The following is a 23611-nucleotide window of genomic DNA, read 5'->3' on the forward strand; positions in this document are numbered from 1 at the left end:
CAAGTCCAGGTCATCGCTGTTTACAGATTCAGAGATGACTGCGGCTCAGGCCGTGCAGTGAGTTTTCTTCCTGCCAATTAAAAGGTTAAGAGAGACATACTTGCAATCACATAAAGAAAAGGCATCCAAGCCTCCCGAGGTGCAAAGTTCTATTTGTTTAGCATGACTCAAGTGTAATAAGTGCAGTTACTTTGGGGATTCATAAACATGGACAAAGTTAAATCAACCGTGCTTGCCCAAAGAGCAGTAAAGCTTCTCAGTTATGGGCTTTGTTATCTTCTATCAAAGAGCACATTCATTCAGCTCGCCTCTGTTTAAACATTTGCTTGCTGTAAGTGGACTTAAAACTGAGAAGGATAAAACTTTTTTGTAAAAATCTTACTCAAATGATTCAGCCGTTGGGCATTTCGTTGCGTACCACAGAAACAAGTCTGTGAGGACAGCAGAGTTTTCATAGCGTACTGGAATGCTGACCCTGATACTCCACTGCATAAACCCGTTTATTTTATGACACGGGTTGTTCAGCAATTAAAGATGATTCATAATTTGTCATTTAAAAAATTTTCTGATTCAAAAGAAATTTACTTTTAAAATCTAGCTTCCCATCTTGCATTAATTGTTTACATTTTGTTCATTTTGAGTAGCAAGAACGCAGTATTTCTTTTTAGCACCTGAGTTTTGTGTATTAGGGTTATTTCTCCAATAAGGCCTGTTCTGCAAAGATTTCAGAGAAATATTTTAATTCAGATCAAAAACTATTTTCATAACCAAAAAGCTGTAGAAACAGTTCGACTGAGCATAAGACTCACAATAATCTACAGGGCTGCTTTGATACCAAGGGGGGTGCTTAAACACAACACAAACCTGACAGACAATTTTCCTCCTCAGCGGTACACGATCACATCCCATTTGACATCCACACATTACCGACTGAAGACGAGCAATCCTATTTCCCCCCTGAACCTCAGGCAGCCCCAGCACTCAGGTGCAGCACAGAGCCGTTACCCAAGTAGATTATTCCTGGATAAAACATAAATTAAACCAATAGAGCAGGCAATCTAGCTGCCACGTAATGCTGCCTGACAGCTCTGAGCTCCTTCCCACATGAGCAGGAGCTGCGTGCTGTAGAGCCAGGCTCCCCTTCAGTGCAGACCTTTGGGGAAATCAAGCAGAACTGACATGGACATCCCACCCCACCTGACGACCCCTTCCGCTCCAAAGGTTCTGCCAGCGAGGCCAGGACACCCCCACAAGGCAACGGGGAACAGCCCAGGGCTACATTTTATAAATACTCATCAATTGTTCTGCTGTAGGGGGCTGCGCTATGTTAAATGATGTAAATAAGGAAGCTGAACTATTCGCTTTCATTAGTGGAAGCCTGGCTTTTTTCTGCTTATGAAAAAGTACTGACTGTGAGTTTGAATTCATTAGGGTAAGTACAGGAAGGACTTTTTACCTACAATTAAATCAGATGTGAGCAGGTGACATGCACCAGAAAAAAAGAGCCAGTGTCACTGCAAGTGCTCACTGTAGTGAGATTAAACCAATTTAATCCAACTGGTGCAAATTTTGATGTAGCTAAATATCAATTTCTTGGAACCCAGGAAGGATAGAAGCCTGTTTCTACCAAAATCAGTAGGACAGCCTTGCTGTGGATACTAGCATGATCAGATGTCACCTTTAAGCCCATACTGCTCATTCAGGAGAAAGTTTTGCAGGTGGTGATGCTTCACTGTGCTGAGAGTCTCCAAGCGCTCTAAGGATGACTGCCAGCACCGCCACACTCCTCCACCAGCCCTCCCATCCCTGTAAAGCTGTTACCCAGCACTGCACCAAATCCACAGCATGGACAGCTTCGTTACCAGATTTAAAATGCAATTCATGAAAAGGAGACTTATACAGCCTAGAGCAGGTGGTAACTAGTAGTTATGTGCAAACAGCGAGACATTTTTAAGCATTCACATTCTGCTACCGAGATAAATCAGGATCAAAAAAGGCACAGAGCTCCATTAGAGAGTGAAAGGTTGAAAATAACTTTAAAATTTAAGCTAGAGGTGATATTTTAGTAGGAAAAGTACAGAGCATAATGCGTTGTTTCTGCTGACAAATTTACACTTCCCAGTTTATACAAAAAAGAAAAAATATGCATTAATTTGGTAATTAGTTTAATTACTGGGATTTGGCACAGAGACACAGGAGTTGAATTTCCTCTCTAGCATAAAGGACAGCTTCAAAAACTGCCAGTGAGACGAAATGTCAAGCAGCTTTACAACATGGGCTTTAAGAAAACTTGTCTGACTTACTAGTGCACTGTTTGTATAAGCTGCAAGGCAATAAAACACGAAGACCTTCTCAAGCTTTCTCCTTGGACCTCTACATAAAGAGGGATATTCTTTCCTTTGGCAGCTCACATGGTCACAGAGGGCAGTATTTGACTTCAGTTGGGTTCTTGATGCTTTCTCCCCCCCCAAAACGGGGACCCCATCGGTCCTTCCTGAGGCAGTCTCTTAATAAAAGCAGGGAGTTCTGTACACGAGTCCTAAAGAGTTAACGGAGCTGTTTATGCAGAGACAGATGTGAAAGAACATAAAGCCCCCTTTGTGTGTTACAGCAGCTTAACATCTGCTTTGCACAGCATAATCCTAAGATGAATGCAATATTCTACTCTCCCTTTTACACAAACAAAACCCGAAAATAGACTGAAAAGTTTCAGAGTTAAAAATAAGTTGCTCAGATGAAGAAACCTCATCATTTTGTTTTATGACATACAAGCTAAACTCCTCAGAGATTTTATTGCACTCTAGAAAAGAGACATACTCCTGATGTACTCCTGATGTGTCATTTGCAATCCTCTGATGACTGTTACTGAATTAAAATACTTAAATGCATCATCTGTGTTTAAAGTGCCATCCCTTAGCAGAAACACCATTGACAATTTAATGTGCAACAGGAAGTTTACAATACTGTACATGTTTTCAAGACTAAAACCAATATGTTTAAGGGACAGGCTCCATTTTGGTCTCAAAGTACCAGTAAAAGTTTAGTGTTATCATTAGAAATAAACTGTAACAGCTTGCTTTTTTTTTTTTTTCCAGTGCAAACCCTCCCGTGCTGTGCAAAATATCCAGGCAAGAGCTCAGTCTAGCACAAAGGGGACCTTACAGAAGCAGCAGCAAGTAGAAGACCGATCAGACAAAGGTTCTGTTCATTGCTTGGGGTTTATTTTGTTTTGACCAAAAAAACAGCGCACAAGGTAGGGAGTGAGGGGATGTCACTCTCAAGCCCGAAGGCAGGGAGTTTACCTTACATCAGGTAGTCCACAGTGACTGCTCACGTGCGTGATTCTGTAACTGAGACCACTCATCTCTCCGTGAAAGAAGGGCAAGCCATTCCACATTTACTGTGAAGCGAAAGCCTATGTTGGCAGGAATACACACACACACGTTGGCCTAGAGATCAGAATTCCTCCATAGATTTTACCACCAATGGAGCTTACCTAAAGCTGCTCACCACCTACTATTGATTGTAAGACCTCGTTTTCAATCGCACCCAATTCTGGAAAACCAAAAGGCACACACCTACGATCTGCAGGCTGGGAAGAGCCAATCCAACCACCCTGAACCTCTGACAGATCCAAGTTGGGCTGTTGCTGTCACTCAGGGCAGACCAACCTGATCAGCTACAGAAGCCCGTGCCCAGGGCCCGAGGGCAGAGCTGCTCACAACACGGGTGAATGCCAGCTCTCCGGCCAGCCCTCTCCTCCAGCAAGCTCTCCCGCTGCGACAGCGGGGCAGCAGGAAGGGCACAAGGGGGGTGTCAGGCCTGACATCCCCTGGGGGCTGCCACATCGACTGTACTGACCTACATCTGCTCCTCGCTACTGTTCCTTCCCTCTGGCTTTCTACAGTAACACTGCTCTGCTACGTGGTGCAATTAGGCAGGGAGAGATCATCCTGCCATATACTAATTGTCATAACAATTAATTTTCAATCCTAGGTTGACAGAGGATGGTTACTTTTTCTTTAAGCCTTTATGCATCCAGCACACATACACATACATTGACACTCCTGCACAGAAAGTCTCAGTTTATAGTTCACTCAAGGCAGGTAAGTTTCTAGAAAAAATACCTTCCTCTTCATCCCAGCAAACTCAGCATCTGTTCTGACTTTTGTCTAAATCCTTGTCTTCACCCTCAGGTAATTAATGAAGTCCTCACATCAAGTCCCGAAGCTCACCGAAGAAGCACAGTACAGAACACTATTGAATCTACCCTTATCCCATCCAGATCACAAGCTCTCCCCTATGGACTGAGCCTCTCAAATCTTCCTTCACCTCGCTCATACGTTGACTATTTAATAGTAAGAATGGAAGGCAACTCAACCCATCCGCAGTACAAACCTGGTAAAATACAAAATACATTTCCACTAGTAAAATTCAAAAGTACCCTGGTGCTTAAAGTCTGGTGTTTCATCTACTTCACCTCCTACGAAGAAAACAGGCAAGTACATACATCACTTCAACAAATAAATAAATAAAACTGAGGAACTGGAAAACATTACAGTACAACCAGCTACCCGGAAGGCAGCTGACGACAAACTTTTATCCACACACAGTACCCTTAGTGCTAAGACCCACCCAAACACAGCATAACCACTTGTAAATTCTTGCTGGCGCTGGTGGTGGTGTTAAATGTGGGCTGTTTAGTTTATTATTATTTTTTAATAACCCTTACTACTTCCTGTGGCCACTGATGTGCTTGCTGGTACACTGAAACCACGCACTCACCCTGCATTTTCTAAACAACGGCTTACACCAATTGAGCAATAGATAACATTGAAGCGTTGTTAGGGCAGCTCCAGAGAATGATAGGTAATCATGCAAAGCTCTGAATAAAGGCATTCACGCTCAGGAAATGGATTTTCATAGGACTAGCCACCACAGCATGTGTTTATGGTAAATACTGCAGGCAATCTCCTTAGTTACTTTGGTTCCTTCCAGTAACTCTACTTCCCCACTCTCAAATGCGCTAAAATTCATCATGAACTGGAAAAAAGGGGGGGAACACGAAGTTATCTTTTCAGTTATTTTTATGCACTTATCTGCACGCTCCAAGGTGACCTAAATGGAGCTTTCTGAGCCTATCACAAACTGACATGTCTTCAAGTCCGGGCGTTTGTCATAAGCTTGACACCCTTGAATTCAGCACCTTTCATTTGAAAGGCCATCCAAAGAAATACTTTACTGCTTCAGTGAAATACTTCTTTCACCTACCAGTTGAACATTTTTTCCCTTGGCTAAATGCATGTCCTTCATCTGCTTAACAATATGCTGAGATAATTTCAAAAAAAAGTGGATGGAAGGCTAGTAGTCACTTGGATTTTCAAACACGCTGTACTGAGTTTTTATTTATAAAAGCTGCTTCTAATCTTCAAAAAAAAAAAAAACGGTTCCCCTTAGGTTAAGATTATGTTTTTTCTGGACGCTTTTGGCTGAAGTGACATTATAAAGTCTTCCCAAGACAGTTTTTGGGGTATTTTCATGTTACAAGTCCTGAGTAAGCTTAAATAGGGTCATTAGCAGACAGGACAGCAGTCATCACAGGCTGCAATGGATGGCAGGATCCAGTGTGAATACTGGGGCAATTTGTTCCCAGAGCTTAGTGCTCTGTGAAACTAGAAGCAGTCAATACTTCTAGCTGAGTTTGAATTAGCTAGCTACTTCAGCCCAGTAAATCCATACAAGCTGTCACCAAAGCAGTTCAGACCGATCTAAGTCCATTGAAAACTCTGCCACTGAAATACCGTTCTGGAGGATAGTTAATAAATTCACCAAGAGGTGACAGACTTAACGTCAGCAGTCATAAACAATACAGGTACCTTGCCCGTATGCCGAAGCAATGGAGAAGTCTTAGTTTGTGATGCGATCATTAAAACAAACAGGAGAAAAAAGCTCAACAGATTACTAGGAACTCATTAAATATTTTTAAGATCAAACTTCAGAAAAATGAAAGCTTCATTTCAACATTAGTGTTTGAGCAACAAATTAGGGCAGTTTGAATTTTCATCACATGGAATTTAACTTGTATGATATAATAGTTACATTGCTGAATTAGTCTATTCAAGAACTGGAATTCCAAACCAGCCCACCAGAGATTCTAGGAGTTCTTTTTTAATTCTTTCCCTTCCCATACAAGATTCCTTCATTCCAGTCTCCGTATAGATTCCTTCTTTCCTAACCAACTTTTTCTCTTTTTCAATCCTCGTAAGACCACTGAAAAAAGGTAGGTAAATTGGTTTGGTCTTACTGACCATAGAAATGGAAGAAATATAAAACAGTACTGTGAATTAGTGAAGAACAGCCACTCTTCCTGTTGAAGGAAGATTTGTGAAATGTATTGGGAAACAAAACAAAACTAAAATTTAAAGTGCATTTGTAATACTCTCCTCAACTTGGGATCTTTGTATGATTGTTCTGTTACAAGTATTAGATTGTTATGCTGAATTATCCAGGGATTGTAATACATTACTGAACCATAATTCAGAACAAAAAACTAAGAACTCTGCAGCTGGGTTCTCAGAAATCCTAACCTGAACTCATTTAAGGAATGACCTTCCTTCAGCATAATTATTTCTTCAGTTCCCATGAAAACTATCAGCATGTTTTGAGAAAGATTTTAAACCTATAAACTGTATTTGAATTTGTTTCTCACAGTGTCTTAGATCATACTTTATATAACAGTACTTCTCTGCTGGAAGGAGAAGAAAGAACCAAACAATCAGTTATAGTACCTTCATTTAAAAGTTCCCTTCATTTTATAGACAGTACCTTGGATGTAAGGTCTCGATGAAAAATGCCTTTATAGTGAAGATAACTGATTCCCATAGCAATGTCATAAGCCAATTTCACCCTCACTGTCCAGGGCAAATGCTGGTTACTGTCTAATAGCTGCTCCAGGTTACCATAGTTGATGTACTGAAAAGACAAAGCAACATTTGTAATTAATTCACTTCAGATATCATCAGGAATGTAAGATTCATCATTACACAAGCACCTTCAGCTCAACTATACATTAAAAACTTTTTTTTTCCCTTAAGGCTAAGCAGGCAGGAAGTTTGCAGACCATGAGAGGCTGAAAACATCTCCCTTCACCACCTCTACCAATACATTCACGTTAAAGATGCATGCAACAGCCACCACTGCATCAACTAACAATACTTAAATGCTGGTATTGAAATAGACCTTTCAGAAACACCTACAACATAATATCACCCTCTCATTTCAGCGTGACGAACATAAATGAAAGAAAGATGAAGAGCTGGCTCTCGGGCAGAACAAAATAAGGAGAGGGCTAAATATCCAAATGTAGGTCATGGAGCCTGATCAAGTTCCCAGATATCTTTTCCCTAAACTGAAGCAGCAGCAAAGAAAAATATCACAATATGTTACTGTAAGTTACACTTTTTTATTGCTGTATCTACAAGCCCTAATCAGGGACCCGATTCCCGCTGCGTTCGGTACTACATCAGCTCCATCAAATGGAAACCCTCACGAGAAGGAACACGCACTAACTGTAAGATAAATGCTGTAAGAGACTGTGAAACGAATCATCAGCCAAGCAGTGCTAAGTAATATAATCCTGGGTTAAGGCACAGCAGCTCCGCTGCTTCTCAAATAATCATTAAAGCAACACTGGACTTGTGCTTCACGTATAGATCCCTTACGCCACAATACCTTCTATGCTGTGTTTGAACAGCTTCTGGTTTCGCTCCCAGCCCCCTCGTTAGCCACAAAGCAGAGACTAGGTCAAGCCAGAAGCGAAACCTGGCAGCAACGCAGTCAGTCCTCTCAAGAAAATCCAAGCGAGGCAGCCAGGATAATTTGCTCCCAAGCCTAGTCAAGGCACAGAGCACTGAGGCTGGCTGCACCAACTTTGCTCCTCTGCCGCAGGCGGTTCTCCAACACTCCCTTAAGAGGCTTTGCATGTGCCACCAGCATCTTGTTAAAATAGAAACTGTAAATGCAGCCCGTTAATTCTGAAACTTTGAATTCAGCTGCATTTTGCTGGACTTCTTTGTGTCTCAGATCCAGAAGGCAAACAGGAACCACACTCCGTGCAGCCTGGATGTAGCTGAGCTCCCCAGACCACGCTAGGCAGGAAAGGGCGCGCGCAGGCCCAGCCTCTGCTGGCATGTGGGTCAAGACTCACCTCCCGAACAGCTGACAAAAAAAACCCTTCCTTACAGCCAAGCCCCGTCTTTTTTGAGCTCAGCGGTTAATTCTGAAATCCCTTCCCAACAGACGCACAAGTTTCACAGGTAACTATTTAACAAGGCCACGTTGTTCAGGTAGGTGATGCGCCAGCGATGTCACCTGTCACAAAGCTTGCCGGGAGCGGGCACCACGAAGCAGCGGGGGGCTCCACACTCCCCTCACAGCTACACCGCACATCCCCTGGGAACCAGGTTCACCCGAGCCCAAGAGCTGCGCATCTCACCGGTAACCCAGGACACGACCTCTCCCTCCTTCTCTCGCAGAAGCTCCGCCGACTGCTTTCACAGCCCTCGCTGGACAAGCTGGGAAGCACACGCTGAGCGCATGGGGACAGGGGCACAAGGCATCCTCTCCCTCACCATTTTTCTCCTTCCAGATACAAACCTTTGGCCTGATCACAGTGCTGTGCGTCTACGTTTCGCCCTTGAGCAACCATCTAGGCAAAGGGCAAGTAGAAGACATACTTCCTCACATTCAAATGTTCTTCAAAGGCAGCTGACAGCTGCAACCTGGGCCAGATTCTCAAGCAGATATCAACTACCTTCTCATACCAAAGGAGGCAATCTCATAAAAGGGGCCTGGGTCTAGGAAACGCTCCAATATTTAGCAATTTTAGCTTCTTGCTACCACTTCAAGACACTGTTTCGTATCTTTTGCATTAGCCTAACAGCAGGAGAAAGGATGCAAGGAAAGCTCTTGAATTCTAGAGAATCTGACTGATATTTTGAAATGTACCGTCCTGTCCTTAAGTAGCATTAACTTTCTATCAAACTAATCTCTTTTGTGCTAAAGTAGAGATAATTGCTCAGAAATTTGTGCTCAGTGCATATCATTTTGCAAAATAAAATGCCTTCTCGGCCCCTCTCCGCAAATCAAAGCAAACAAGACTTAACACACTAACGATAAACATCAAACATTTGGCACAGCTTTAGCCCAGGCACTGCAGTTTGGGAGAGGGCATTGATTGCACGAATACACTTGGACCAAGAAATCGCAGGCTGGCTCAAGCCAGAGACCCAAAACAACCTGGCTCTCGTGCTGCGAGGTCGCGTGTCAGGAGAGCGGAGCAGATCTGGAACAGGCCACTCAGGGCTATGCAATTGCCATCCGTGGAGATTTTCAAGATTCAACTAGACATAGCTGCAGCCAACCTGACCTAGTGCTGGAAACAATACTGCTTTGAGCTCTTCCAGCTTTGATCTTTCTCAGTGCTTTTACTTGAACCCCTAAGGTAGCCAGATGACCTTACAGCACTCAAGAAAAAAAACATTGCTCAATATAATTTCAAATTTATTTTTAAAATCACAAAATGCAGCATGCTTAAGGAAAGAATGGAGAATAAGAGATTTCTACACTAATTTCATATAACTCATCAGCTTTCCTTTGAAGGGTGCAAGTGGTACTTCTCAGGCAGTTATGCTCAAACCAGAACAATATTGACCAAGTTGGAACGAAAGGCCTAAAAACACCTCGCTCAATTCCCCCAATTCCCCCAAACAACCCCAATTCTAAAGTGACACTTCCCAACCACCTCGGACCATTTCACCTTTCTGACTGGGCAGTAACAGACCGTACATTTAACACTGCCATACTCAAATTCATCAGCAAGAGAACGCAAGGGTGAATGGGATCACTGCCCTGGCTTTTTGTTTCGGTTCGGGCTATACAATACCACAGTAAGTGCTCCAGAAGTGCTAATAAATAATACGAGCACTCCATAAGAGTATTAAAATACATACCGAGATATGACAATGATAGCTACCTGCTATTTTGAGTATGCTCATGCTCTCCTTTTCAATTAAGTAAACCTATTGATTCGACCCATTGCTCCCATATTAGCTAAGTACATCTAATATCTATTCCCCCAGTACTTTTCCAGGCAAATTAGCTTGCAAGGTCATTCACCCGTCTTAACTGCAAGGACTGCATTCTAGCACAGGCTGGGTGAAAACAACAGATACACAGAGGACACAGATACACAAGCTGCAGAAGTCAGCACCAAACCTGATTCTAGCACAGACACAACCCAGTAGTTTCTGACAGGAGGCCCTATCTCCTGGCAAGCGCTCAGAGCTCATTTACTAGAGATGAGCGCTTCAGTTCGGGCTCTAATTACTTCTACGATGCATAGCAGGCTAATCATCAAGTGAGCAACCAATCTAAGATTTTCCTATAGGCAACCTGTAAGACTTGATCTCAGATGGTAGCTGGCCAGCAGGTAACCTTTGCATACAGAGTCCTGAATTGTCCGTAAGGCAAGTGCCACACGGAGTTCAGTGTTCCCCCGGTGTCACAGAAGTAATCCAATTCCTCCGATTGTTCGGGCTGGTAATGCACACAGCCAGCCTGATGGCCTGTTTTATTCAGAGCCCTTCAACAATGCCTTTTCGGCATAGGGACAAAATTGCAAAGATTATTTTTTATTTGCCAGTGCAACTGAAAGAAAAACGCTTGTTCTCAATCTCAAACCAGCTCTGCGTGGAAAGAATATCCTAAAGGATAGTAAGGGCACCTCTCCCTTAGAGAATACTGGATTCTACTTTGTCCCTGAGACATTTCAGGGCTGGTACTTTCAGACAAACCCCAGTAAGGTTACAGCACACACACCATCTCAAAGCATTGTTCCGCTACAACAACGGGCATTGCGTAAGCGCACAAGCAATTGGAGGAGAGATCTGATCAGGCTACAAGAATGAAAGCAAAGGACGCCGCGTGTCATAAAGAGACCTCACAGCTAAATGGAACAGTGTTCAGACCTTTTCAGACTCTGTATTATCAAGTTGCAGTGACACAGCTACCCGTTATTCTTACTGCTAGCTTTTTGTCATGCAACAGGAGACCAACAGTCAGGTTATTTGGTTGCCAGAGGCTAAAAGTAACCACTTCAGGTTATTTTTGCATTTACTAGAACTCTGCATAGCAGACTGAACTGCGGTTTAAAAGACTGGCATTTTAGCTCACGAAAACATTCTCTCTCTTCAAGATTATCCATGGTATGAGCTATGTGCTTTCATTGCTAGAATGGAAGTTCAGCAAAGCTGTATGTTACATCTCTCCCAAACCTTATGAGGAAAGAGGCCAGTAGCGTCTTTGAAGGACGAGTTACCCAGATGCTTAGCCAAGCACGGGTACTTTCCAGATCAGACAGCTTTGCAGAGGCTTCAGGTATTATAGCTTAACGCAACAAAAGGCAAAAGCAGCAGTATAACCCTTTCCCACACAACTGTCATTGGAAACGTTATTTTCACCTAGGGATAGGATAATAGGGCTGCTTCCTTGCTAGGACTGCTTCCTTGCAAACACTTGCAGTCACGTTATCAGACTCAAGCATGAGAAAGGGAATGAAATTCAACATATAATGGTATTTGCACATGGCATTACATGTTTAACCTCAAGAGATTAATATTGAACCTTCAGCTTTCAGGTTTTAGCCTTCAAAATAAAGTCTTGAACACACTAATAGGACAACTAGAAGCTTGCAAAGAAAAGACATCAGATCCACATGATTCCAGCAGCTAGAGCTCAAAACCAAAGCCTCCAAATATCACCAAGTCTGAGGGGGAAGAAAGAAGTGAGCTGAAAAGAGTTTTCAACACTATTTTGAAAAACGATGCTGTTTCAATATGTAGGTCTAATATAAGTCACCAGATACTGCACAGGAAAGCCAGAAAAAGTTGGCCTACTATTTACTCTGCTTTAAATGTCACTGTTTTCTGTTTAAAAAGCAACAAATAACCACAAGACACCCCTCTATGGTGGCCCAAATGTTGACAAAGGCAACACATTAAGTGGTTAAGAAAAGTAGGTGTGGAGAGTGCATTCAAGATGACAAATCAAATGAGGTTAAGTAAAGAATACGAGTTCTGGGGAACTGAACACTGCGAGACAAATGCTGAGACAAAGGGCAAATATGGTGGAGAAGCTCAGTGAAGAAAGCAGGCAGAGAAACAGGAATAAAGAGAAACTAGAGTTGTGTAACACCTTCAGCATGGAGGGGAGAGAGGGAAGGAGATGTCGGAGCAAAGGCCAGACTGCATAGCTTGACTCCAAAGGGACACCCAGCAAGCAAAGTAACAGCAGCGCAGACATCTGCGAAGGTATTGAAGCAGACCTCAAAGGGGACAAAGCTTGCATTTTTGTATCATGTCTGATGCTGGAAGTGAAAAGGTAACTCTCGTGCCTAATAACATCCAGATCTTGTCACTCAGCTTCGTACAGAGGTTTTAAACCACACTTTTCAAGGAGGACACAATCCAGTCTTCAGTTTTCATACATTTAAACAGTCATCTGTCATACCCAGCAGCCCAAGTGACTACTTGGGAGGCTTCTGGCTCTAAGACAAGCCATCATGTCCTTCTGCCCCAGCTGCCATAATCAGCTACATCAGCTACAGGGGGAGGCCAGGAAATTTCCTAATTTCCCCCATCTGGTCTCATCAGCTTCAACTGTACGAAACTGGAACCAGAACAGTATCGGTATGTTCAGGACTCCCGTATGAGACACAAGTTGGTACACTGAGACTGCTTACCAGATTCAATTTAATTGTTTTTGATGCCTGTTCATAGCCCTCTGCTTGTTAGGAAGTGGACAGTTTAAAGGTCTACAAAACCACCTCACCCAACCGCCTCTGAGCGGTAACCTTCCGTTTCCACTGATCACCTAACACACTGGTGGCACCAAACAAACTAAATGTTAAAGCAGAACAAGTTGGATGTTTAATTTGGGCTGTATTCTTGGACAGCAGGTGAACTGATGTTGCCAGGGGAAAAAACACAGTATGGACACAGTCAGAACATGCAGGTGAAGCGAGCACATTTCAGAACAAAGCTCAAACTTTTTAATGAGACCAGAAGGGCTCAAGTGGCTAGGCAGAACAGCCTGATTAAAAGAATAGAAAAACAAAATTCTTCTTCTAAAGGCCACTTTTCTTTCTCACTTCTCAGTTGCTGAAAACTGAAGGAAAAACAATCTGTAGCCTGAAGTAAAATTCTCTTCTGCTTTCCAACCCATACGTATCTTGACTAAAGAACTGAATTGCTTCTTCTTTAGAAGTGTTAACTGTTACAGGATAAAAAAAAGCTTGCTTTAAGAGGTGTCAGCTATTCTTCGGAGAGAGGGCAAGCTTCTTCATGCAATCGCCACAGCACGGTTACCACCAGAGCTTGGGCCCAGAAGCCAAGAAGCACAGCAGACCTAACGCCATGCCTTGTGCTGTGTCAGGTGCTGCAGCGATTGATCCGCTGTCACCTCCTTCTACAAAGGCTTGTACAGGCACGGCTCGCTTTATAGGGCAAGCGAGAATTAACACGCACCACTCGGGAAGGAGCGTTAACAAAACCCATTTGTGGCGTTCCAAACGTTTAAGTGCTGGCAGGAAAACAAACATGGCAAGGTCTGTCCTCCTTTAATTCTCTGCTCTATCCAGCAGCTCTTATGGTCAGCGAGCACAATTTACCCCTTTCCTGTCGTTCCCTTCAATCAATGCTGAACACCCATTTGCTCGCCTGCTTCTAGAAACAGATTACAGTAAGGCTTCACCTGCAGGCACATTGCACTACTCAACCCCTACAAATGAAGTCAGGTTTATGGGCATTCACTTACTCATACCCAGGTTTGAAACACTTCAGGAACTAAGTTTATTTTGTTGGAACCGGAAAACACTCCCACTATATCTATGCAAACCGACCTCGATAACCACTTTTTCCTGCGATTATATTAGTAGGAAAAACAGAAAGCAAAGAAGGCCTAACGCAGAACAGCACGTTTGTAAGCTGAAGTCACACCACTCGGATCCTAAACAGAGCCTGGTTTCAATGCAAATGACAATCTGTGATATGGCGAGCTAGCAACGGCATAAATTATCACCCAGGCACAGAAGAGAAAGCACCTTGCTGCTGACACCGGCAAGAGAAACGGCATCTCGACAGTAACACTTGTGTTCAAGAGCAGAAAGCTCGCCCCGCACCGAACACACTATACGCTCCGTTCTGCCTGGAAACATGTTGCAGCCCCTGACGAGGTGCCTCTTACTTAAATAAACTTTTTCTCACCTTCCCCACAAAGATACGAGCAGCATCAGCCCATGGAATATATGCCTGCAAAATTCCAGATAAATAACCTGTTTGCTTTACGTAAGTCTGTAAAAATAACTCCGAGGAGCTACTGACTCCAAGTTAGTGTACACAACCACCTCTCATGGTGCAAACTTAGTTTGAATTCTGCCCCAAAATACTGGTTTTGAGCTGTTTCAGAGTGCTTTTCCCAGCCTCAACACTCCAGCTGTGCCACAATGAGCACCCTCAAATGTTAACGGACATTTCATTGGCAATCATAAAATGCATCAGGATCCCCGACAAACAGGGTTGTGCAAAGGCAAACCTTAAAAACTTTCTCATACAACCCTGTTTCTGAATGGTCCCAATTGCTGACAAGTAAAGTGCAATGAAGGAAGTGAAATTACCAAACACTTCTTAATTCAAGAGTATGCTTCCTGGGGTCCAGGGTGAGAGAGGAAGGAAAGGAAGAGAAAGCACTAGAAACTGAACTTACTAAAAATATATACAAGGAAAAAAAATCCCAGGCAAAAAGGTTAAAGAGCCAGCATTACAATATTTAATTGAACTTCATGTCTTTATATGCACATGTAACAGGAAAATCTAGTCCTCAACACAATATTCAGTTCTCCTCCCCCATAATGAGAGTGAGAATATGCAATCTTCGCGTATTAACCTAAACATATTTCCAAGATAGCAGAAAGTAACAATACAGGAATTGCAGGGGTTGCAGTTCAAGCATGCTTTTTTGATTTTTTGCTCGAGACAATGGTAAATGGACCAGTAGGTTTAAAATTAGTGTTAAAACACTGATACAACCCCCCCCCCCCCCCCCGGCACACACAAAAGTGCACACACTTACAGGGAAGGGAAGGGAGAAAGGGAAAGACAATGGAGCTTGCTGTTTCCAGTTTAATATTTATCTGCCTCTTATCTTACTTTCTCCTATCCCTGAAACATTCTAAGAAGGAGGAAGAGGTTACCACCAGCAGGATATTTAGCAAGCCTTCCTCAGAACACAGGATATTTAGAGGCATCTATCTCAAAATAATAAATAAAAGAGGTTCATCATGCACTATTACAGGCTCAGAAGTGACAAAACAAGTCAATCATCTTCCTATGAGCGTAAAAAAAACAACTTGAAGCCTGCGTTGCTGAAAGCAAGGGTTTAACCATGAGCTCTTAACCTCATACACAGGCATTTAAGAAAACGACTGGAATTCAAAAGCTTGCACGTTCACAAGTTCTCACTGAAACAACCGGTTGCTCAACACTTCTGATCTAGCCACCTGCACGCATAAATACAGACTGGGTACCTAAAGTTAGATTCATATTTTCAAAGTCTTGGCTTCTGTCTTTAGATGAGGATTTCTTCAGCGTTTCCGATTATAGTACTTTTACTTCGGAACTTCTGAGACCCACTCTTCTGTCCTTGGTTAGCCAGAACTGCGAAAAGGACTGGCATTCTCTGGAGAGCTGTCCCCAGCGTGCTTAGCTTACCTGGCCACCGCCAACCCAAGCAGGTTTTTCCTTTAACCCATCTGCCTGCAAGCACTTCCTTCCTGAGGCAGAGCTTGTAAGGCCAGTCTGTGTCCTCCAGAAGCCAACATTTTTATCAGCTGTTTTCTGCAACTGAGCTTTTTAGAATCAATTCCACCCTCCTGTACAGCAAGGACCCACCTGAACCTCCACTGCTTATTATTCTAATTCTGCATGTCTACATGGTAAGAAATTAATCCTTAAAAGATGCATCTTGGGGAACTGGGCTAACCATAGCAGGCATACAGCTGCAGGAAAATGCACAAATTCACTAACTAAAGCTTCCTCCAGTCAAAAATTAGTTAACTAAAATCTTCCTCCTGTTCTCAGGAGCAGTACTGCAACCAGGTACAGCTGCATTCAACTTCCAGTCAAACTGTAGCTGCACCACAGAAGACTGCAGTCTATAGGACTACCTTGGTATAAGCATCCCAAAAATTAAGGTCAAAATCCCCTGTTGGTTGGTATTTTTCTGGAAACTCTAGGTCTTTGATCACTGAAAGCTAACCATCTTGTCTGACTGCATTCATGAAAAAGGTAAATAGCTATCAGATGCAGGAAAAAAAAAAGGAAACGCCACCAAACTTAAATAAAGTCCTTTACATGTTTTTCAAGAACCTGACTTATGACATTTAAACGCTCAAAATTGCCAAACTACAGATCAAACAGACTTAGCTGAAACTCCTGTGGAGGCCTGTAACAATTCTGCTGGAGAAAGAATTAAATGGTCAGGCACACCACGCATGCCACAACATCAGGGTACACGAGTATGAACTGGAGATGGAATTTAAAATTTCCTGCCTCCTATCATTGAAAGCCAGGCCCCCTCGTGTGATTTTAAATGGACTTTATTGGTATGTGCAGAACATCAAGCTGTGTTTGGGACTGAACTCTTTTTTCCTTCTAACTAATTCACAAAAATATTCGGTTCCCAAGGAAAATAATATAAACAAAGTAAAGAATATGTACTTTGTCTTCTGTGAAATAACTTTGCAGTCTCAGAGAGTTTTTTGTGTTACAAAATAATTCATGGACTCAAAGCTAGTGCATAAGGTTTAAACAGTGTGATATTTTCCAAATACCAGCACTACCCTCCCTTGTCTACAAACTAACGTCTTACTTTGAGCAGTCTAATAATTAATTTACTTATTAAATCTGAACATGGTATATGTAATTTTGCATCCACTGACACATACAGAGGAGCCAGGTTTACTTCTACCTTTAATCAGTAGATTTCTTCTTCTTTTTCATGCAACCTCTCCAAAAATATAGTTGAGGCAGACACCCGTCCTCCCCAACAATACAGTTGGTTAATCTACTGCTCTCCAGCTAATACTACATAAGGTTACGGTTGCTTACAGAGCTACCCATGCTTCTTGACAAGGATCAATGGCACAGGAATGGGTCTCTTCAATTCTGCAAGCTGGGAAGCGTCAGATACATTAAGCCTTTCACATGTGAATCTCTCAAGTTGAAGAGAGACATGCTGTACTCCTCTTAACAGAATGAATCCATGGGAAAAAGGACCCAGCTTTGAACATGAAACAGTGTGATGCCTTGCACAGCACAGGGAAAGCATGAGGTAGAGCTGGTCAACAAGCATCAATCCACATCGGCTGAACGCACTCGCAGCAACTTTTTATAAATTAAACTGAGAATCTAAGTAAACTTATGGCAAAACTGAAACTGACAGTCCACATACTGTGAAGACTGAAAAACTAAGACCGAATATAGCTCACGTGTTGATGAGTGTTTTTAAAATTCTGTTGTGATCAAAAGAGATGAAGGGAGGTGCGCCTGCACTACAGTAAGTTTATAAAAACAACTTCATTTCAAAAGGATTAAAGATACACTAGAAAACATTTTGCAAGCTGCGTAGGAACAAGCAAAAGCACAAGGTCTACACAGTCCTGGACAAAACTATTGAAATAATAGATTTAATTTACATACGTACAAGTACCTAACAGTCAGATTTAGATTTTTTTTTATGATAGTAACTTAAGCAAAAGTTAACAATGATACTTTGATACAAGAAATCTGAAGCACATCCCAAGGCTTAGGACTTTAAAAACACAGGGTCTTTAAAGTTTCTTTAAAGTTTCAAAAAGATATTGCCAGAGACTTGGTTCGCCATGTTATAAACACATTCATCTCAGAACATAAACAGCAACTTCCTAACTTTTTGGCTCTCAGAGAAGTCCCCATTACCTACGTCTGTTTCCTTTCAGCAAGACAGCTGCTGAACGACAAAGGTGATGCTTTCAGTTCTTCATAACTTAGCTCTGGTGTCCAGGCACAATCAAGTAGAAAGCACAGTCAGTAGACCTGTCTTTCTGTACACATTCTGTTTCTGGGGGCTTTTTCAGCTGAAAAAGATTGAGCTCATATTCACAGGTACCAGTAAGCAGGCACATAGTAACAGAGATTTTGCATCTTTTAGGTTCACTTGAACTCTCTCCCCAAAGTGAAAAGTAAAACACTCCAGTTCTATACATTTAAAAATAGATGACAGTAGAATTAACAAAATATTTCAAGGCACCTATGTGTTTGCAACAATTTTTCTGCAGTGAGATAATGAGGACTGTTTCTCAAGAACAGAAACATAAAGCACTATGCAGACAGAGAACAGTCCTAACAGACATCGTGTGATGCAGTCATTCTATTTCTGTGCTGGGAAAAAAAAACAGTTGCAATGAAATGGAATGATTTCTCACCTTATATATTACAGACTAGCCTCGTCTTCCTAACACTAGGGTTATTTCCTGATCTGCTTTAACCTCTGCTTGTGCTGCCATGACCCTTACTCTTCTCCTCAGGTTCTACAGAGAACTTCTCATAGAGTCCCCAGTCATTAAGGGAGAATTCAACTACTTCTGTATCAGACAAGGTTACCATTACTTTCCTCTACAGGTCAAATCCCCGGGGCCCAGATGAATGGTTTTCTCTTGACCCCGAAGCTAGCATTCACAAGGCCTGACTCTTAATGACTCCTGTAGGGGAAAAGCTAATGAACCCAAACAATCAAATTAACAGAGGAAATAACACAGATGTGCGCTGCCTGCACTTCCAGTCCTACACCAAAAGGAGCAAAAGAATCAAGGAAGTAATATCAAAAGGTACTCCAGTTTTACAGCATATAACCATTCTTGTCATTAGAGCATACCTTCCTGGAACTGAATCCATTTACTTCTGATACCAAATCCAGGAGGGGTATAAAGTAACCATAGTTTAACAGAGGACCTGATGCCTCTGAAATTGTTTCTGTTAAGGCTAAGTTTACATTTCTGGTGCTTGGGTTTTATAACTGCAAAGGCCCAGATTGCCTCTGCACTTTGCATTTTTGAGCACCGGCCTCATTACAGCCCCACTGTAACAACTCGTCTTCCCATTCACACAGCAAAGGATGTAAAATGAAGCTGTAGCTATAACGAATGCTACAAAAAGTATCTGAACTAAGGACAAAAAGAGTAAGGCATGCAAGCAGAGATTTATTACAGTATTAATCCACAGGTCACACTACTCATTGGTTGAGAGATCATAAGGATCAATTTAATCCGCAGAATTTCACACATACTTAGAGTTCTTACAAAGTTTAAACAACAGACCTTCTGCAGCATCCTAGACCTTGAACACTTCTAATGCCAGCTGCTGGCTGCTGGAAGTCAGCTGAAAGATACCCTTTGTCATCGCAGCATGTTAATCCTTTTTACAAAAAAAAAAAAAAAAAGGAATTTTGAAGTAAATCCCATCTTTTTACACTTCTCTGTATCAAGATTCATTCCTCTAAAACAAAGGCTCTTAGAAGTAACAGGTATATTCTCAGAGCTGTTAGCAAAAACACCCGAGAGAAAGCCTCACGGTTGCTCACTTCATTCCTCAAGAAAGTCACCACAGTTGCCGGTTCCATGCGACCACGAAGTAACTTGACAGTGCCTGAAACCTCCAATACGCTCGAGATGTTTTATGTATGCACGTGAGACCAAACTAGACCAGAGCTAGAGACCAAATCCAAGGAGAGACAGAGGACCAAAACATCTCTATAGCTTCCCTGCCCCCTGCTTTTTTCATTCACCCTCTTGAGTCTTCTTTTTTCAATACTGCCGTCAGAAGTAGCAGGTGCCTAGACATTAAGGAAAATTTCAATAAGCACGGGTAGCTAATAAAAAACCACGAGATACTAAGGAACACAAGGTGATCTGGAAGCCTTTTAACAGCATGGATTGGCTGTACACATTCTCAGCACTAAAAAGACTGAGTACCATGTATGAAATAACAGAATTCTTCCATTATTTGCAAAGAACGCATGCCAGCAGCAGATTCCTCTCTTAAATAGTTTGGGCAGTTACTAAAAATAACTTTACGGACTACATGCAAAAATATATTTAGAGACCTATTTACTCTGCATTGCTGTATGATATTATCATTACTGAATTACTATTTTCCAACAGCATGAAAGTTAGAGTATTTTTATTTCTTTTAAACTTCTACTTATTGCCACCTTTAACACACCTTTCGTCTTCTCTTCAGTTACCTCAAAGCCCAGGCTAACCAACTGATCACTGCGGCTGTTCCCTTTTTTGAGGGACAACCACCAGAGCCTTCTTATCAAGAATAAGAGCTGGAAAAGAGGCGATACCTAAACGGGCAGCAACTCCTGTGCAGTACAGAATATTTGCAGAATGACTGGTAACAGGAAGCAGAGCTCTGAAGACACTAAGTTCTTTCAGGTTGATGGGCTAGCCTACTGCGAACACCAAAACAGTTTAAACATTTGCAGTGCTACGGGAGTAAAACTGAAGCTATCCAAACAATACAAGTCACACTCGTAATAACACCAGGGATTTAGCATGTGTTACAGGAGGTGGTGCGAGGAGGAATGGCGTTCCTGGGCTTTTTAAAACTCTGAGTGTGCAGTTGCTATCTGGAAGGAATTCTATGCCCATGATATTTGCTGTAAAGGTTTAGAAGAGGAAACCTAAGTGATGCCTATCTTTTTTTTCCCATTCTAGGGTCAAGGGTTTACCACAGAAAGGTGCCTAAGAACTGAGGGAGGAAAAAAGAGGGAAGGAATAGGGAGAAGTTTCAATAAAACCTTACTAATGATAGACTGCTTGTGAAAGCTGTATGTCAGAAACACCTTTCCTCTTAAAGAATTTATTTTCCCTTCCTTGTACAAGTATAACAGTACAATTGTTACAATTCTGAGAATTTTAAGCTATTAATATCTTCTCTTCCTAATCATCGCCAAAAGCCAAAAATACTACAAATAGGAAGGCCTCCAACAGCCTGAACCTCCACTCACTGCATTTACAGTTTTCCTAAACTATTGCTGTCAGGAGGAAAAGCAGAGAAGGAAAGTTTTCAGCTATCACAGAGGAACTTTTGAAAAAAATCTCTTCCAAAGCCACAGGCTTTCATTAATATGAGTTTAGGAGTGCAAAAGGACACCATGCAAGGAAGAAAAAAGTGGTTTTCTAACTGCTACATAACAGCATTCTTGTCTCTAAACAATTAATTGTGGTTGATGGTAAAAACAGCAGTGCCAGATTCAATAAGCCATTACAGACATGTCAAAATTGTCCAATAGCAATTATCTTGCCCAAGATGAAAATTAACATGTCTGGAAGGATTTCCGTAGTAATTTTTTTCCCAGGGTTTCCAACACAGCTATAAAAAACTAATTGAGCTGAAAATGTGCAATAAATAGTTCAAAGAATTTCTTTGGATTCTCTTAAAATAAAGGGCTAAAGCAGCAGACAAGATATTTTTCTTACAGCGCTTTTTAGCGCCTGTATCTCCAGCATGCATTAATGGAGGCATCACTGCTCTGAGCACACAGGAAGCATTTTAGGCTTCAAGGCACCGTCATGCATGTCTGCATTCAGCATCTATACGATGAGATGTGCGAAGCAGTTGATAAGGACTCACCAAACGTGGCTAGAGAAGCCACTGAAGGAGCCAGGTGCACAGAACGGCTGGCTTGCCCTTTATAGCTATTTCACAATTATCCAAATGCCACATATACAGCTTCTTAAAAACAAGGCTGCTCAAGCATAATCTTGGACCCAGGAAACACCTAATAACACACCAGACACTTGGGGTGGAATCGGAAGGACTGACCGGGTAGTACACCAACAAGGAGGAAGACTGAAAGGCTGCCAGAGAGGCAAGTTGGGCAGACAGCACGTCCAGCTACTGGCTGAAAGAACATTGTCCAGCCCTCCACCGCTGAGCACATGCTCCTATCACACTGCCACAGCCCTGTCCCCAGCCTGAGAAAGCTCCAGTGCATGTCAGATCTTGCCCAGGGCACGTAAAGCTACAACTTCAAATTGTGGCAGCAGAGAATTTGTACACTTTTTTTTTTTTAAGCTATCGACCAATATGAATAATAGCCATAAAACTTTTGTAGCAACAATCAGCTATTGTTTGCAAAGCACTGCAATTTCAAGATAACCTAATCAACACATAACTCTCCCTTCCTCATCTATTTACACACAGGTGTCAAGGCTTTCGTTTCCTCCGAGAAGGAATTATCAAGCTGTACAACTCTTCCTGTACATACATATCCATCAAGTTATACCAAGATTTTAGCCTGACCTCTTGGCAATTCAGATGAATTTGCTTAACAGAGTTCAACGAATAATTTAAGATCAGCAAAGAGTTACTGAGTGGCTAGATGCTAGACTGTATGCTATGTTACTGCCTTCCATGTAATAACATAGGCCTATACAGCATGTAACGCACAAAAAAATGTCTGCTGACCTCCAGCAGTGGCTTGTACCTGGTCTCTGAAAGCTCACCAGCATCTCACGCTGACGCCAGAGCCTTTACTTCTGTGCAAGATTCTCAAAATCTGAGGATGCTGTGTGCCAGGAGATTAAGAAATGGAAGCTAACAGAGTTGCCAGATTAGGAAGGTGGTCAGAAAACAGAGGTTTGACAGAGAGCCTGGAACTAGGCTGGAGAGGCACCTGAGTGTATGCATACAGCAAGCACTGCAGATTCACGTCGCTATGGAACCAAACCACTAGCCACAGATTACAGCTGAATACTAAGAAACAGCCAGTTCCTAGTTTTATGGAAAGTGAGCACAGCAAATCCATGCCCACCAGCTCAAAGCTAGTGAGACAGCCTAACACTGGCCAACTCATCTGAGCTGCACACCTATTGAAGCCTCTACTTCACCTTCCTTAAATGTTTAACTGTGTGCAAGGAGAGAGGTCCATGCCAGCCTAAATCATTCTGTGACTCTAAGAATAGATACTGAACTACTTCAGAAGAATATGCCATAGTTTCTGGTTTGAGTAGAGCTTCAAAAACAGTATTGGATTTTCAAAGCTGTTAAAACTGTAGATTTAAAACAAGGCCAAAGTTCCAGTGCAATCTATAATGAAACAATTCCATTCTTTTTGCAAAAAAAAAATCAAATCAAAACAAACAGAAACTGCTTCTTGAGTAATGGTTTTAAAACCAAAAGCCACTCAAGACAGAACAATTAAAACAATATAAAACGCTGCCGACAGGGAAAAACCCAAAGCCTACATACCACCGACATCTTCCTCAGGCAAAAAAACTTGCTTGGCGTGCTCACTGTGTTTAGCTTTCCATGTGTTTAAATACGCAAGAGGAGAAATCTGTGGCGCTTCAGGCTGCCTTCCAATAGTGAAGTACTACATGCTACTAATGTATTCCTTTAATTGACTAAAATTCTTCAAGGCTCCTCTATCATCATTTGTGGCTATTGTC

General features: G+C 42.1%; 1 protein-coding gene across 3 annotated transcripts in view; it reads right to left on the bottom strand.

Moving 5' to 3' along the window:
- The window catches only part of TESK2 (testis associated actin remodelling kinase 2), a 77546-nt gene that overhangs the window by 16688 nt on the left and 37247 nt on the right, over window positions 1-23611 (bottom strand). For all 3 annotated transcript variants that reach the window (XR_007708593.1, XM_035537352.2, XM_050712187.1), the window contains one exon: window positions 6826-6972. Coding sequence is in view for 2 of the 3 variants with exons in the window: in XM_035537352.2 (XP_035393245.1) it covers window positions 6826-6972 (147 nt within the window). In the remaining variant the exon portion in view is untranslated. The remainder of the gene's footprint in view (window positions 1-6825; window positions 6973-23611) is intronic.

This window comes from Cygnus atratus, chromosome 8 (assembly GCF_013377495.2).
Source record: "Cygnus atratus isolate AKBS03 ecotype Queensland, Australia chromosome 8, CAtr_DNAZoo_HiC_assembly, whole genome shotgun sequence".
NCBI classification, from domain to species: Eukaryota; Metazoa; Chordata; class Aves; order Anseriformes; family Anatidae; genus Cygnus; species Cygnus atratus.